General features: G+C 36.9%; 2 protein-coding genes across 2 annotated transcripts; both read left to right on the plus strand.

Moving 5' to 3' along the window:
• Positions 1-2,536: 2,536 nt before the first annotated feature.
• On the plus strand, positions 2,537-4,419 carry LOC124543218. The gene is made up of 2 exons (XM_047121346.1): positions 2,537-3,355; positions 3,565-4,419. The coding sequence occupies exons 1-2, from the start codon at positions 3,123-3,125 to the stop codon at positions 3,896-3,898; spliced, it is 567 nt and encodes a 188-aa protein (XP_046977302.1). The 5' UTR covers positions 2,537-3,122; the 3' UTR covers positions 3,899-4,419.
• Positions 4,420-15,078: 10,659 nt separating this feature from the next.
• Positions 15,079-17,042, plus strand: LOC124543418. Its single transcript, XM_047121636.1, has 4 exons — positions 15,079-15,132; positions 15,233-15,299; positions 15,695-15,896; positions 16,748-17,042. Exons 1-4 carry the CDS (start codon positions 15,079-15,081, stop codon positions 17,040-17,042), a joined length of 618 nt encoding a protein of 205 aa, XP_046977592.1.
• The last annotated feature ends 280 nt before the right edge of the window (positions 17,043-17,322 follow it).

Raw genomic sequence — 17,322 nt, forward strand, 5'->3', positions numbered from 1 at the left:
TCGCGGAAGAGAAAATTAAATCTGATACTAAGTATTTTTGGTCGTATATATAAAAATAAAGAAAAACAATAAATTGCTAGCACTTATCCAGCAACTATTTGTGATTTATTTGCATCACTATTCTCATCAGTTTATGAAAAAAATAAAGTACCTTCCTATTATATTGATAATATTCTTAAAACCTTGGCTTGGACAGTAGAATCAATAGCAGTTTAGCGATAATTCAATTGAAAGAATCCGACGTTCTAGAAAAATTAAAGTGCTTGGATAGCAATAAAGGTTCTGGACCTGATATCATTCCCCCAATTTACATAGTAAAATGCTCATCAAATCTTGCTCTGCCTCTCACAATTATATTCAACACTTCGCTACGATTGGGGATATTTCCTTCGAAAAGGAAGACTGCAAAAGTAGTTCTCATTTTCAAAAGTGGTGAGAAAAATAATATGAAAAACTACAGGCCCATTTCAATTCTCTCGATATTTGGAAAAGTGTTTGAGTCATTAATTTACCCATATATTTACAACCATGTTAGATGCTTGTTCAGTAATCATCAGTATGACTTTGTTGCTGGATGGTCTACATGTACGAACTTAGTAAATTTCTCAGAAATTTTATTTGAATCTGTCGATAGAAATAAAAGAGTAGATGTTATTTATACTGACCTAAGTAAGGCTTTTGACCTCGTGCCATTTTCTGCTTTTATTTTAAAACTGTCCGTTTGTGGTCTCACAGGACCACTGTTAGGATTGCTTGTGTCTTATCTTACTAGCAGAAATTTTTATGTTGTTGCCAGCAGTTTTCAATCTAGTAAACGCAAAGTAATATCTGGAGTTCCACAGGGCTCACACTTAGGCCCGTTGTTATTCAATATATTCATAAACGACCTTACTAGTTCTCTTAAATATTCTACCCCATATTTGTACGCTGATGATGTAAAACTTCTTAAAATCATTGGGAATTCAAATGATACAATCCTTTTACAAGATGATTTAACACAATTGTATAACTGGTGTCAAAATAATGGTATGAAACTCAACCCAGATAAATGTTCATGGATATCTTTCACTAGAAATTATAATGAGGTAATGAACAAATTTTAATTATTTTGTTATTTTTCTCGGCATCAGAGCCGCTGCAGGAGGCGATGGAGACATGAATACTCAGTAGGATACAGCCGAACCGTGCATATTTTGTAGAAAGCAGTACAAACGACATAGGTGGCGAAAAATTGTCGTGAGCAGAACTACAAATTACCCATGGTTGAATGCAAATAAAGAGTACGCTACGAAGATTGATGACGTTACGTTGTTGACAAAAATGCACGACAAAATAACGAACTGCCAACCTATGGAGTATCATAGGCTCTGCAAAGTTTTGTATCGGAGACGTGCTGAAACATTGCTGAACAACGAAAACACGGAAAGGCGTAAAAATCGCAGCATGCGTGCGAAAGCATTCCAAAAACTGTGCATTTTTATTAGCGATAACTTGGTAACACAGAAGAAATGTTATTTTATGACATTTGTGCGGCAGATTTTCGCAAATTTGCTGATCAATGAATTTAAAGAAACTGGAGTAAATAACGTGGATATTTTTGATACGTTTCATATTCCAAAAAAATATTTACGCAGAGAATGTTCCGATCAAAAATTAGACGGATCATGTGCGGCAGGCGACTTCAACTTGCTCCGCATAGCGTGTCGATTATCAACAACCTTTGATTTTAAAAATAGAACAGCGTAAACTTTCGCATGATAATATTACCACCGAGGACTTGACAAGGGGAGAGTGCGAGATACCCAAGCATCTAATAGAGTTTTTCCAAACTACTTTGAATCGTTGTAGCGAAAAATTCGAAAACGGAGTTGCGCGCAAATTCGATAGCATCGGATCTTATCTGTGTGACTACCGCTGGGAAAATCATGCCTTCAAAGCATTTTACTCTGGGCATAACATTAAAATCTCTGACAACATCGTCGAGGAAATGGAGACAGAGGTATCTTATACGAGCGTAGGTAGATCCGAGCTGTGTCCTACCAACGTGCATTTGAGAGGTGATTTACATACGGGTGTGGCATTCGACAACTTCGACAGGTTTGTTGAAACCATTGACGGGAAAGTTACGCTCCACGACACGGTGGGGATTATATACCAGGATGTCAGTGAAGATGTTGAACAACAAAACAGATCCCCAGCAGACGACACTGGTCGCACAAGAAAAAGACGAAGGACGTTCGATAAAATTATTCCCGACATACAACCATTCTCGAAGAGACAAATCTATCGGTGGACTGCTGACTGTCGACTTCTCCAGCCGAAGTGATATTCCATCTAATTTGAAAGAAATTAAAATGATAGACGCTGCGTGGTTGATTTCTCACGTCAGAAATATAACAACTCCAATGTGGGTTGACTACAATACGAAAATAATGAACGACAAATAATTTCTTACTTGCCAACAATTAATGCTTCTCCTACCAAGATAGCTGTAGTTGTGGAAACGACGAAACGAGCAATCAGGATAGCTGACGAATGTAGCCAAACATATATACAAGTTACTTATGACCTCTCTATTGCTAAAATGGCGTTACAAGTGCAGTTCTATGCAAAGGGAAGAATTCACTCGACTGTTTATCCATCTAGGGCCGTTTCATATTCAAATGTCTTTCTTAAAGGCAGTTGGGACTTTCATATCGAGTTGTGGATTGACTACCGTAATGGTTGATAGCGGATTGTTAGCGGCCGGATCGGTCGGAGGATTTCTGTCAGCAAAAATTTTTAATAGAGCTAAGAGACTGCACGTTCTAGTATCTCTAGCTCTTAACATGGAACATTTCAAATTTTTCATGACGAGCGAAGATATCGAAATTGACGAAAATGTGACAACGTACTTGCGCAATTTACAGTCCCACGGATTGACGGACGGCGCTATTGACAATGCTGAATTACGCGAAATAATTGTGAAATATCAATGTTTCAAAGAGAAGTCATTCACAGGCCAACACGGCAAAATCGCACAGAACTATATGATGCTGAGCAGGAGCATTAGTACAGGCGACTTTTTCCTGTTCAAATACGTTCTACCGAAAATGAACAATTAGTTGTTTCCGTTGAATCACATGAACTATGCCCGTTGGCTACTCCGTTATCACGATAATTTGATGAAAGTGGAAGACACCCATCCTAGGCTTTCGGAGGACCTAGCTGCTGGTTATTTTGGTATAAAAAGGACGGATAACTTTTTTTCCAGGCAGCCCATCGATTTAGTTACCGAACAGACAATAAATGCAGACGCTGGCCGAACGTTAACTGGAATAAGTCATTCTACAAATTCAATACAAGCACGTCTCAGGTGTGTATAGTTATTCAGTCTTGTACACAATATTTAAATTTTGATGAATACAAAAAAAGTATTAAGAAAATAAGCATTTTGCCAATGCGAGCTTACATTTTTTAATAATTTAAGATGAATAAAATATGTCGACAAAATAGTGTTCCCAACTGGTAGCGCGATGAGCTTATATTTTGTTATAATATTTCGTAATTATCGTTTCTTTTCAGGTGGACTGTTAATTATGCCATCAGAAGTGGGGTGTGTAGTTTTCTGCTTGATCAAGTAGGCTTATCAAGTGAGCCAGATATTACTAACGACTTGAATGCGAATCGCATAAGAAAAGGTCAGGCTCAAGTAACAAATTTCATCAATGGGCTGAATCTTCGAGTAAACCCTTTCAATACGGGCCTTCAGGAGAGTTTATCGTATAACATTTGGACTGGCGAGTCCGCTCTACAAGAAGTTGCAAATTTTGTACTATCCATTAAGAGAACTGGTGATGTCTTGCAAAAAGCTATTTCGATGAAAGAAAAAGTTGACATAGCCAAGGCATCAGAATAACTTACCGACTTTAGAGTGTAGCGTCGAATAGGCGAATATTAAACTGCTGTAAAAAAACATTAATAGTTCATGTGCCATTTTGACGGAAGTATCCATAAGACGGATAAGGCAGTTTTAACAAAAGCACTGGAGCGTACAGTTGACAACCATGCAGAAGCAGGTGCAATAGACGTGATAGTTTACGATGGGCTTGCAATCTTCCACACAATGAAACAAGTTTCTAACAACTTTTGGGGAACAGAGCGTTGAAATATTTATCAATAGTCAATTCTGCCCAAAAGAATAGATGTTATATTCGATTAGTACCGACAGCCGTCGATCAAGGAGACGGACTACGTTTTGAGAAATAGTTTCTCTCATGATTCCTTAAATGGCAGTGAGCAAATTCGGTCAAGTAATTTGAGAAAAGAATTAAGAAACGATAAGTTCAAAACGACTTTAGTGAATTTTATAATTCAACATTGGACAAGCGACGCTGCAGCAAAAATAATAGCCAGAAAAGTGGTGCTCGTCAATTTTGACCAATGTTACCAGAACAATCGAGGATGATCTGTCTTGTCCAGGGCACGAGGAAGCAGATGCAAAAAATATTTATCACTTATGCCACATCGAATCCCCGTCGGATGTTGTTATTAGAAGCTCCGATACCGACGTGCTTGTCATTATGCTTGCGAATATATGCAATTTGTTAAGCATCTGGATGGATTTCGACACAGGTATTCACCTAATTTCGATAAAATAAATTGGAGGAATATATTGTAATCAAGTCACAGCTACTATGAAAACCCAGTTTGAGTTTGAATGATTGAAAGTGATATTATCGTATGTTCATCTCGACATGTGCAAAAGTTTTCATAGGACGTTCAAGTTAATAGTTCATATTGTTAATGTTAGTAATTATTTACAGGAAACGCGCGGCGATTGATAAATATAAGCAAAATTCACGATGGGTGACAAAATGTGTAGTGCCTTACCGGGCCTTCACGCTTTAACAGGTTGTGACTTCACTCCTTGTTTTTATCGAAAAGGAAAGAAGAGATCTCTGGAAATTTTTCGAAAATTAGACATGTATCAGGATGCTTTTCTAAAGATCTTTGAAAAAAGAGAAGAGAGCTTTACTGAAATGGAGGCATTTGTTTGCAGGAAAAGTATTTGTACTACTGACAGCAAATTAATTACAAATATCAATTGTTACAATTAACGAATTAAACATTGGGTATATATTTTTAAACTGTACAACCAACGAAAAATTGATTAGATAATTGAAGTGAAATTCCAACTCTTCATGAAATCAATCTGACATTGGCCGAGGTCGCAAGGTCGTTAGAGAGGAGCTCATGAATCTACTCGAAGTTTTTAAATCAAGTATTATTTCTCAGTTCGAATTTAAATTAAAGGAAATATCCGACAAACTAACCGATGTAACCACCTCAATTTCCTTTATGGAACAGCAACATGAAAAAATTAAGACTGAAATGCAAAATAACATTAAATCTATTAATCAGCTAGAAGCGGATAACAAAATCTTGCGCACTGAAAATGTTCTTAATGCTAGACTTTCTCAAATAGGGCAACAATCCCAGGCAAGAAACTTAGAAATTCAGTGTCTTCCTGAGCATAGGAATGAAAACTTAATCACCGTGGTTAAACAGATTTCAAATGTAATTAAATTCAACTTAAATGAATCTGATATCCATCTCTGTACCCGTATCGCTAAAATAGAAAAAACTAGCACAAGACCAAGATCTATCTTAGTAAAATTCAGTTGTCCTAGAATTCGTGACGAGTTCTTAGCGGCTACAATAAAATTTAATAAAAATGCAGTTAAAAATGATAAACACAACTCAAGTCATGCAGGATTAGGGGGCGATCATAAGCCAATTTATGTAGTAGAACATCTCTCCCCAAACCAGAAAGCTTTAAATGCCGCAGCTCGACTTAAAGCGAAGACACTTAATTACAGATTTGTTTGGGTTAAACAGGGACAAGTATTTATGCTAAAGAATAAAACCTCGGAATACAAGTTTATTAGAAATCTGGATATTTGAAATTATTAAATTAGATTAAATTTTACATCTAGTCATTATTTACAATTACTTATTTTGATAAATATTAATTATTTATTATGATTTGCATGTCAGTTTATATTGATTTTATTCAAAATTCGATTCAATCAATTGTTACTATCAAAATGTAAGAGGATTAAGATCTAGCACGAACGAAATACGTCAACAAATTCTAAACAATGATTTTGATATTATATTTTTAACTGAGACTTGGCTTAATGATGACATTTTTGATTCAGAAGTTATAGACGACAGATATCTTGTTTACAGACGTGACCGATATTCTTCTTTACTATATAATCATAAAAAGACTGGTGGAGGCGTACTTATAGCCGTTTCTAAAAAACTTCCCTCACATCGTGAAACTGACTGAGATGTACGATTGAGAGCTTTACTGAACTGGAGGCATTTGTTTGCAGGTAAAGTATTTGTACTACTGACAGCAAATTAATTACAAATATCAATTGTTATAATTAACGAGTTAAACATTGGGTATATATTTTTAGACTGTACAACCAAAGAAAAATTGATGAGGTAAATGAAATGAAATTTCATCTCTTCATGAAGTCATACAGCATGGCCCACACCGGGCAGGAGTTCATGAAAAATGTGAAGAACTTTGTCGCTTCTTTACTTCCATCGTGCAAAGTCGAATTGCGTCAACAATAGTTGAGGGTGTTGTACATTAGCACTATCTGGTGTAATGCTCAACTCAAATAACTGATCTGCACTAAGCCCAGAGGATTACGGGTGGAAGCTAGTCGACCCAGGCCACTATGATTTACATTGGTTCGACGGCGACGCCATGCCTGGCACCATAAGCGAGATCGTTATAAGCACAGCAAACGATGAAGAAGAGAAATATGAAGACGAAGGTAAAAATTGAGGAAAGTAATTTTATGTTGACAATTTGCCATCGTGTATTGCGCTAATGTGAACAAACAATTTACAGATACTGATGCAGTAAACAGTGATGAGGACGAAGAAAACGAATTCGAAGATGCCGGGGATTGAAGTTCAGATTACGTTTGAATTCTATGCATTTTTCTAAATCTTTTGAATTAAACTGCATTTATATTGATATTGCTTATAATTTTTTTTTACGCGTACCCTTCACGATATTACAGGTGGGCTGTTTCGAAAAACAGGTTTCAAAATTATATAAGTTGTCAGCATATTAGAGCGAGTGTGGCAGCTCCAGCCCTACTGGTCATGGTGTAGGCATATTTTTTAACACAAAATAAAATCCGAAAACTATTTTTTCGAGTATGGCACCACTTTGGCACTTCACCATAAGTACGGTGTAACTTTCCCAAAGCATAGTTGTTTTTTTCATGTTTAGAAATTATTATTATATGTCATACTGTTACTTGTTATTCGTTCCGATTTTTTTTTGTCATATCTTCCTCGACTTTTCAGTCTTCCGCCCCATAGTTATAGTATGGGTTTTTTTAGGTTGAATTTTATCCAAATGAACCGAATACAATGATGCCATACTGTAACAATGATTTTATGTCTTGTTCCTTGAAAACGTATCGAAAAATTAGGTTTTTCAAGTATGGCGCCACTTTTTTCCTCTGCTACAAGTATGGCAAATATAATAATGGTCACATTGTATCGTATAATTTTGAAAAATCCAAATGCCATACTGGTACAAATCATTCAATTTTGTTTTATCTTTTTCACCTTTTAGCTCAAGTCCGACAGCCCCATATTAACTATCTGTAATAATTTTTTTTACGCACAATTGCATTCATATGACGAGAATATAGTTATGCCATGATGTAAAAAATGAATTTACGTGTTTTACAGTCGTATTTTAAAAAGGTGTTAATTAAATATGTATTTCAAGTATGGCAGCACTTTTCCTTTCCTTCACTTTGCAGTGGTATGGCGGGCATTGGGAACTGTCGGTAAAGTATGGCAAGGTGATTTTTTGATTGACTTTTTGATGATTCATTTATTAAGAGACGCTTGTTGTCATACCGTTTTTGACATAAAACATTCCATGCGATTGAATAGTTATTCTAAGACACATTAATAGAAGATATGACAGAACCAGCAGATCCGTCTAAGTACGATTTTAAATAATGAAATTTGTTTATATCGTCTATCAAATCATTTGTATGAATAAGTGAGATACATGTATCCCTAAAGGAAATCCACTGGTTTGAATTACTACTAAAAGGAGGTATTTTTAAAGGAGGCAACTTCATTAAGCTATTACGACCCTTATTTGGATTATGGGATGCATTTTTTTGCACCGCATTAAGTTCTTTACATTCCATTAATGGTGTTAAATATTTATCAAAAAGAGGTAATCTACCTCTAATAGTTGCTCTTTGTTTACCAAGATCCTTTAACTTACTCATTTTAAAGGCGAAAACAACGCACAATTAATTATTGTTTGTTAACAAAAATAATTATTGAATGTGTACTTTACGTGAATCCCGTTACGAATCGGTTTCGCAGCCGGCCGGTCTCTGACAACACGGTTGCAATTGTACGTAGGAGCGAGATTCTGCTACACGCGCCACGATTTTACAACGAATTCCGGACTTATAGATGTTTATTTCTGTAATTTGTACAATAGTTATTTGAAATGTGAGTTGATTAAAATATTCTCGTTAACCGTTTTCACACAAACCGAATTAAGAAAGGATTTATTTATGAAGAATTGAAGACGTATTTTCCTCGCATTTATGGCTGCAGCTGTATGCTGGCGATGTCCTGGAGGGCGAATAGTCTTGGCTTCTTTTTTCGATAGGTATTCCGTTAGGTGGATTGTTCGGTGAAGAATCACGTCGGGGTCACCAAATGATCGCGCCAATGATTAAAGATGGAGAAATGAGAAGAATATCTTGCTTTTGAATAATGAATTTAATTATGAGATATAATATTTTTTGTATAATAATTTTTATTATTGTTTTACGTTCAAATCTTCAAGCGCAATCTTTTTTCTTCTAAAAATGACGTCTCGCCGTAATGAATGTTATACATGGCATGGCATTAAACCTCCTTGGTTTTAATTGGCTCGAACAATTGTATTGTTATGTATGATCTTTAAATTTTTGCTCAATACAATTAATCTTCTTCTTCTTCACTGGAACTTTCATATTGTGGCTCCTCATCCGCAATTCTTTACTGCTGAGTGCCTGCAACATCCGTAACAATTATTTCTATTCAGTAATTTTGTTGAAAGAATATTATAGAAGTACAAAAATTTACCTGAATCCAGTGTTTCGTCATTGCTGTCCTCAGTGTCATTCTCATTGCCCAGAATATATAAGAGCAGAGACATTTTTTGTGTAAAATAAAATTACGGTTTTTGTTTATTTAAACTTTTTTTTTGTAAAATGTAACGTTCGCGACTTATATGCCGCAACGCGTTCTTAGGAAGACGAAATGGCTCCCCCACATTTCCGGTCATACGTAAACCGGCAGATTTTGTATTTTTAGTAGTTTTAGATTATATTCTTCAAAATAAAAAAATCGCGCTCAAGAATGCCCGATTAAGTTTTTTTTTTTTAAAGTTGGCGACCCTATAACTCGGCGGCGTCAAGGACTTATCGTCAGTTTAGTTAAATTTAGTCTTTAAACCCTAAAATCAACCCCCAATATCTTAATTTGACGCGCTCTTATTTCAGACTATCGATTTTTTTACTAATCTGATCGTCTATCCTAGGCGCGCGTCACTACATATAGAAGTAAATACTTTACAAGGCTGTTCTATTAGGACTAAGGTATCTCTCATATCTTAAACTGCCACGCTCAACAAAAATTCCCCTATTCGCCTCCCTAACTATAAAGCGACACCTACGGATATACCCAGTTCATTTGAAATATCTGTTACGGAGACACCTTCCTTCTTTAAAAATATAATTCGATGTTTTGTGGTGTCAATAATGAGATATGTAGACATATTTAAGCATGAAGCGCTATTAATACTGCTACTAACTTGCTTTAATATTGCACTTGTTATTGATATAACTGATAGATAATTGCGTTGCAACGATAGATAAAAGAATGGCATGTAAATAATACTAGATTTCCTAAATAGGTTTTCATCTTTGGGAAGCCGTTCATGTCTATAATATATAATTTTTCTTATGTGTTGTCGTTGTTGTTGTCACGGAAGCCCATTTTTGTTTCCATTTGATTCATATCGAGCAGATACAAATGCGCACATAATGCATAGTTGGAATGGTCAGCTGCATGAAAAAACGGTAGCATTTTCGCAATGGTTGACAAATGTAGCTTCCAATTGCCGGTCCGTTCCGCCTCGATAAACTGCATCACTAAAACCACCATTCGAAAGTACTGGATCCACAAAGCTGCTGTCGGTCCATTTTCTGACACCGTCTGCAATTTACTTTGTACTCGTTGAATAATTTCATTAAACATCTGCTGCTCAAATCGATGTTCAACGGTTTCACTGTCAAGTTGTTCCAACAAATCATCGATTTCCATCTGCTCATCATCGGAAAAATCAATTTGTTGTAAAATTATCTGACCTAAAGCTAACTGGGTGAGTAAGTGACCTCGGATTGCTCTAGCGTAAGCATGACCTGATAACATCTTTTCCACAGAAACTCGCATAAATGAGAGAGAGAATTTCCTTCAGTCCACTGTAACCCATGATGTACACAATGCATCAAAAAAATGACGTGAGCAAATGGAAACTTCCAAGACGAACGATTACATTCTCCAACAGCAGTCCAGATGAAAATGCTAGTATTTCACGAGCCTTTTTGTACAGCGGTTGATCAAATGCCAACGGGCAGGATTTTTGTCCCCATTTTCTCGCTCTTTCTGCAGCAGATATTAAAGTTGCGTAAACGGTATTCCAGTCACTTGGAGGAGCGTTGATGAAAGGCAAAACTGAGATTTCAGATGTGACATAAGATCTTTTGCACGTAAGTTTCTACATGAATCCGTTCCACCAACAAATCTGCGGAATATTTTATGTTTTTCCATACATCCAAAGAACATCAGCTTTCGTAGGAGTGATAAGATCATCAATGTTAACCGCTTCTACTATTATCTCCTGAAGTCCTTTCTTCTGAGGCTGTTTATGAAAAGTTCTACTGTAGACTCCAGTAACTCTGAAAATGTCCCGAGAAAAGGTCGAGGTTGGTTGCGGCGTCAAGCTCTAGATCATACCCATAGAGTGAAAAGTCCCATGACCATCTAAAGTGGCAATATTTACATCTGCATTGTCTGCGACGAATTGCACGAATCTTTTTTTTAAATCTTCTTTGGGATGTAACACCGGCAGACAAGCACAGAAGCCTAATGACAACAACACTTGGATGAGAGTTTTTGATCCATACTTTGAATGAAGAAAGGCAGACAAGCCAATTTGTAAGGATGACGTGAATGACCGAGGTTTCGTTGCAGATATGACGCAATGTAAAACGCTGTACACTGTTTTATGTACTTGTCACAGTACAGTTATTTTTGTTTTTTTAATATAATTTTGTTGTAAAAAAAACTGCAAAGTATGTGGAACGTATTTTCGGCTGTATCCAAAAATTTGTCGGGGCTTGGGTAGTAATCTGTATCGTATACTTTGGTCAGAATGTCCCCCAAAATTATCGCTGCTGCTGTTTCATCAATTCGATCGCGTTATTTTGCTTTATCAGGGAGCCTATTGAGATACCATTAATCCAATAAACCTTCGTGATCCCGAATCGAAATGATCGTTGCACATCCAGGTTTAGAGTGAATGACGATGTTATCTTTATACTTAGCTATTAACTTCCTGTCATTTACAAATATTAATGTTTTTCAATAATAAAAAATGTTCCGTATGTTGCAAAACGCTGCAAATTTAATAGATGTTACAAAATGCTATAAACATGATAATTGCAAATTTGCAGCGTGTTACTGTTTTTTTTTAACTATGGTTTTAACAAAAACCGCTTTTCACCCTATTTCAACTCTTTCCGTTCATCCCACGACGCTGCAAAATCACACGGTAAGTTATTTTACCTTCCTAAACAAACCCACAAAATTTCACCGTGTTAAGAATTTGTTAGGGATTTTAGGCTTTATTGCCTTGACTAATAAGGAAACTTTGTTTCTACCGATATTATTGACTTTTTGGTTGCGTCTTGGTTGCGTCTATTTATTTGAATATCCTGAGCGTCTTTAATTAAATTTTAGACGCTGACTGTTCTACAAAACTGTCTGAGGATAGTGAGCTGAAAATATGCTTCCATAATAGGTAGGTATATACAGCGGCGACCTTACCCATTGCGAGGCTCAGGGCGATAGGTCTTTGCGAGGCACTTTGTCCTACGAAAAAGTACCTACCTATGTGATGCGAAAGTAGGTCTGGTTGTTTGATAGGTAATCGTTTTGTTTGGTAAGAAATGCTAAAGTTAAAGAGCACAACAATCTAACTAATCAGCTACGTCATTTTCGATTGACAAAATAGCAAGAGCTGAAAGTCGATCTTGTGTCATTGAATTTCTTAAATATGTTTTAAAAATTTTAAGTCGAAAAACTCCTTTCAGCAGACGCAACCGTAACAGGTGTAGAGGCAATGATTTTTTTTTTTTACATATTTATATGAAATAGGCGTTTGTCTTCCATCTCACCTGATGGAAAGTATAGATGAAGACGAAGGTGGTACACGCCCATCCAAAAGAAACCTGTTCACTCTACTCTTAAAGCTGGCCACTCGGCGACGATGCTCAAGGGTGTGCTGTCTGCTATTTGAGAGCTTTTCGTCGTAAATTAACCTACGGGCTCTTCGGTCAATTGAGTCCAAAGCTTCCAGATGATATTTGGCTGCACCGTCCAAGAGATGACTGCAGTACTCCATGCATGATCGAACTTGTGCAGTGTAAAGATTAAGCAGCTGTTCAGAGCTGAAGTATCACCGAGTTTTTGAAAGGATTGAAATTATCCTTGATGCCGCTTGTGCCATAGGCTCGATTTGTTGGCCAAAGTTGAGGTTAGAGGTGATGGTAATACCTAAAAGCCCTAGATGGTCTGTGATCGGTAAGGATACACCTTCGAAGGTGGATGTTAAATCGAAGTTACTCTTTTTTTGCGGAGAAAAGACACGCTTGTGTTTTAGAAGGGTTGAAATGGACAGGATTGGCGTCACCCCAATCAGACACCCACTGCAAAGTCACGTTTACCCGTTCAATCATGGACTCTCTCAAGGACCGTATTTCATCTCAACTGGCTCGCGGGTTGGACATGCACCTCTCAACTACAGTGCTGTCATCGGCGTAGCTAATAATACCGGGTGTTAGATCGTTTATGTGCAGCAGAAACAAGGTAGCAGAGATAACAGATCCCTATACATCCCTAACAGACCCCAGCATTGATTGCCATTAGATAGGAAGAACGAAAGTTCCAAAGGTGGGTGGCATAAATTAGCATATCTCCGGTCGAGCGTCCTTTGCGAAAACCATATTGGTTATCACTAAGGAGCTCGTTTTCTTCAAGATATGACAGAAGACGATTATTTAAATACGCTCCATAATCTTACAGATTATAGAGGTGATCGCGACGGGACTTTAATTGGCTGGTCATCACGGCTTCCTTTTTTGGGAATGGGCTGAACATTAGCAAGCTTCCAGGATCTCGGAACCTTGCCAGTTTCCAGAGAAAGTTGGTATAGACGAGTCAAAACAGGAGACAACTCAGGAGCACAACACTTCAGTACCACTGGTGGAATGCCATCAGGACCACTGGCCTTATTAACGTCCAGGTTTCGCAAACATTTGAGTACCTCTTTTTGGTGTATCTTAACGGCGTTCATTTTAGGACCAAACGGAGGTAACTGAGTTGGACGCTTGCCATTGCTGTCCAGACGAGAATACTCCGCGAAGAGATTGGCAAATAAATTTGCTTTCTCCTTAGCGGTGTGGGCCAGGGATCCGTCAGGTTTGCGAAGAGGAGGCAGCGAAGAGCGACAGAAGTTTTTCTCAACCGACTTGGCGAGGCTCCAGAAAGCTTTGCTGCCTGAGGGAAAACTAGCACTAGCACAATGCACACGTCCGCACGATCCGAGAACTGATCTATAGAAAAGAAGCTAACTTTCCCCCTATACGGCTAATGTGGTCAAGATGTGTTTTTCTTTTCGCTTTTTTACAATATTTAGTAGCTGCGTTGTATGTTTTCTTCTTAGAATGAAGATCCAATGCTTTGCTTTTACGAGCATCAACCAAACTGGTGTCAAGACACAGATTTTACCACACAATGATCCGATATCCTGAGTAGTGGTGAAACGGAAACCGAATATCTTTCGGGATCGGTTGTCAGCAGAAGGTCTAGGCAATACTCAGTGTGGCCCACGATATCTGGAATACGAGTGGGTTCGTGGACGAGCTGGGAGAGGCCATAAGATATTGCAAATTTATAGACCTCTCTTCCAGCGTGGTCAGTATCTCTATACGGGCACAGCCACTCAGAAACAGAACTATTCCTCAGAACTATTTCGATAGTGGGGTAAACTTCAGTTTACATTATTATTTGTTTTCTATTATGTATTTCAGCACCGAGATAATGTCATCGTTTCCTTCATACATAAAATCAGGAACAAAATCAAAAGTCTTTTAAATAAATAAAAATGTAGTAAAAAACTATTTTTTTATTTATTTTACGCGAGGCGAGGCTCCTTAAGCGCGAGGCCCCGGGCGATTGCCCTGTTCGCCACCCCTAAGGCCGCCACTGGGTATATATGTATAGTTTAATGTCGCACATTGCAATGTTATACCTAGGAGTACAATTTGAATTAGAAGCTAAAAGGTCTATTTCTATCTTTAAACGGTGTAAGTGGCCCAAGATAAGTGAAAAATACTTATAACACATTTACCTAACTCTGTTTCGGTATTTAGCAATAATAAGAACGAGTTACGTTTTTTTCTTACTAACACGAATCCACAATTAATATGCAACAATTTAGATAAGTACTCAACATAGCTTGTTGTACATTATGACTTAGATTTGTTTTACATCGATATCCTGGCCTTTGGAATTTATTGTGTTCATAACATTCGATGTGAGATGATTTTGTCAATATGAATCGTCGCAGAGGCTCGAGATATTGCATCGAACGAGCACGCGCTCCTAATAAAAACTTCTACAAAAATGGATGAAAAAATGTTCTGGTTAGTGTTAATCATGGCTTTTCCCATAGTAAAGGTTAGTAATTATTTTAACTGTAAACTTAGTCCTTATTGAACTTTACTATATCAGTGACTCGGTTGCTGTTTTAATTTTTATATTTTTTATAAATTTACAGTGCGCCATTCCTGGTACCTTCTTTTGGCGACCTAGACTTGGACTCGATCTCTCAATTCCGACTACAGGTTTATATTTAACTTTTGACACGAACACTATTATAAATTAGCTTATAATATTATTTATATACTTCAGTCTATGCATTTTGTGCGTTCCTTTTAAATGACATTTCCGCTACTTGGGAAACACCGCCAGTTTCCTTTGTTTAGATTATAAGGCAAAACTTATCATCTATCTCCTGATATCGCTTATTTGGTGTCGACGGCTTACGTTACTCTCATAGATTCAACTCTCTTTTATCAGTTCTTAATCATTTCTTGCATTATTATGTCACACCGCACTCACAGCTATACATCAATATTTTTTCGTCAATTCTCAAGACTTATAACCCACAATAACACTTAACACTATTTATACAGTATCGTAAGACAAAAGTAATAACGATCCATATTAAATTTTACAGAGGTGTCTTTGAAAGTTAACTTACCAACGAAGGAAAATCTTAACGAAGGCTTGGTGGTTATGATCGATGGATATCAAGTTGGTCTGACTGTTGTGGCTCTAGCAGCCGGGTTATCGAGTGCAAAGCCATACCCGCATCTCAATCCGATTTCGGCCTATTTTTACACAAACGCCTATCGATGGGGTCTTAGACATCTGAGTCTGTAAGTATTAAAATTATGTAACTAACTCGCAAAATACTATCAAATTATATTAACGAGTATATCCTGTAATCCGTTGGCTATTGGATAACTGTGACGAAAATTTCTTACTGGTTAGAGTTAAAAAGGCATCATAGAATTTTAATAATTGCCTTTCTTCTAAATCTTTAAATCAAAATTTTATAAACACAAAAAGTTTCTTACTTAAATGACATAACAATGACACTACTCCGATCCTCTTGGTGATAATCCTACTACGCCTAACTCTTAGCACATAATCTTCATAATATATTATGAACTACTACTACTTACTACTAACAGCATGTATTGTTGTGTTCCGGTTTGACAGGCATAAGGGACATAACATATTAGTTCCCAAGGTTGTTGGCCCATTGGAGGTTCAAAAAATAATGAAAATCTCTTAATGTACCATTGTCTATGGGCGGCGGTAGCCCATTTGCTCGTCGCCCTAGCGATTCCATCTCCGTCAGTCTGCTTAGCATATTTAAAAGTAAATATTATGTAGTCGAATATTTATGCCGCGGTTTTGCGTCTTACATAATTTTTTATTGTAATTTTTATCCGAAACAGACTGGACATTTTGTATTGAACGGGATCTAGGCATATTAAACGAGCGAGAATCAGGGATGTGTACTGGGACTCTGGAATAAAAGAGTATCCTTATCTCACAAGTAGTAACAGAAATTACACATTAAATACGTAGGTATTGTGTCAACGCATAAAACAACAGGTCATAATTTCTAGAAACATCCTCTTTATTGGGTCAGTGTTCGTCACAATTTCGTGCAGAAAATTAAATATTTGCAATAGAAAAAATATTTTTTATTTTATAGTTTACCGCTTTGGTTCGGAGGCAATGGTGGCAATTACTGCGATACACACAGGGTGTGGCGACGTCGCTTCTTCTACATGGACGAATTCGTCCCTCCGTGGATGAGGAAATACGTGTTTCCTTTCGTCGATAAAAACGAGTGGGAGAAGGAAGAAGCTGAATACAAAAGGTTCAAGAAGTACGCAGAATCATCCTTTGGAAAGCACTACCGCTACCCGACGAAAATATTCAATAATTTCAGATCGCAAGAGACGAAGGAATCTGAAGACGAAATGGATTCTTCGAGTTCCACGTAATAGTTGTACTAATACTATGTAATTGTATACTAGAAAAACAATCAGATCATTTCCAATAGACAATGGGTGAATTAAAAACAATTCTTTATTTATTTTTTATTATCTGCTCATTATCTCCTACAAACTACTCCAGTAAATTTTAAATCTTTGGTTAACCTATACGTTTTAACATCACAATCGGAAATCGAGAGTTAGAATAAAAAAATCAACATAATTTAACATAATAATTATTAGGAATCAATTGTATGTAACAAATAACATTTAAAACGTATTAATACGA

Source organism: Vanessa cardui, chromosome Z (assembly GCF_905220365.1).
Source record: "Vanessa cardui chromosome Z, ilVanCard2.1, whole genome shotgun sequence".
Classification (NCBI taxonomy): Eukaryota; Metazoa; Arthropoda; class Insecta; order Lepidoptera; family Nymphalidae; genus Vanessa; species Vanessa cardui.

Excerpts from the sequence above, each read along its gene's own strand:
- LOC124543418 (XM_047121636.1), top strand. The coding sequence starts at position 15,079 with ATGGATGAAAAAATGTTCTGGTTAGTGTTAATCATGGCTTTTCCCATA. Across the intron at positions 15,300-15,694 it reads TCTCTCAATTCCGACTACAG|AGGTGTCTTTGAAAGTTAAC; the intron begins GTTTATATTTAA and ends TAAATTTTACAG. Across the intron at positions 15,897-16,747 it reads GGTCTTAGACATCTGAGTCT|TTTACCGCTTTGGTTCGGAG; the intron begins GTAAGTATTAAA and ends TTTATTTTATAG.
- LOC124543218 (XM_047121346.1), top strand. The coding sequence starts at position 3,123 with ATGAACTATGCCCGTTGGCTACTCCGTTATCACGATAATTTGATGAAA. Across the intron at positions 3,356-3,564 it reads TCAATACAAGCACGTCTCAG|GTGGACTGTTAATTATGCCA; the intron begins GTGTGTATAGTT and ends GTTTCTTTTCAG.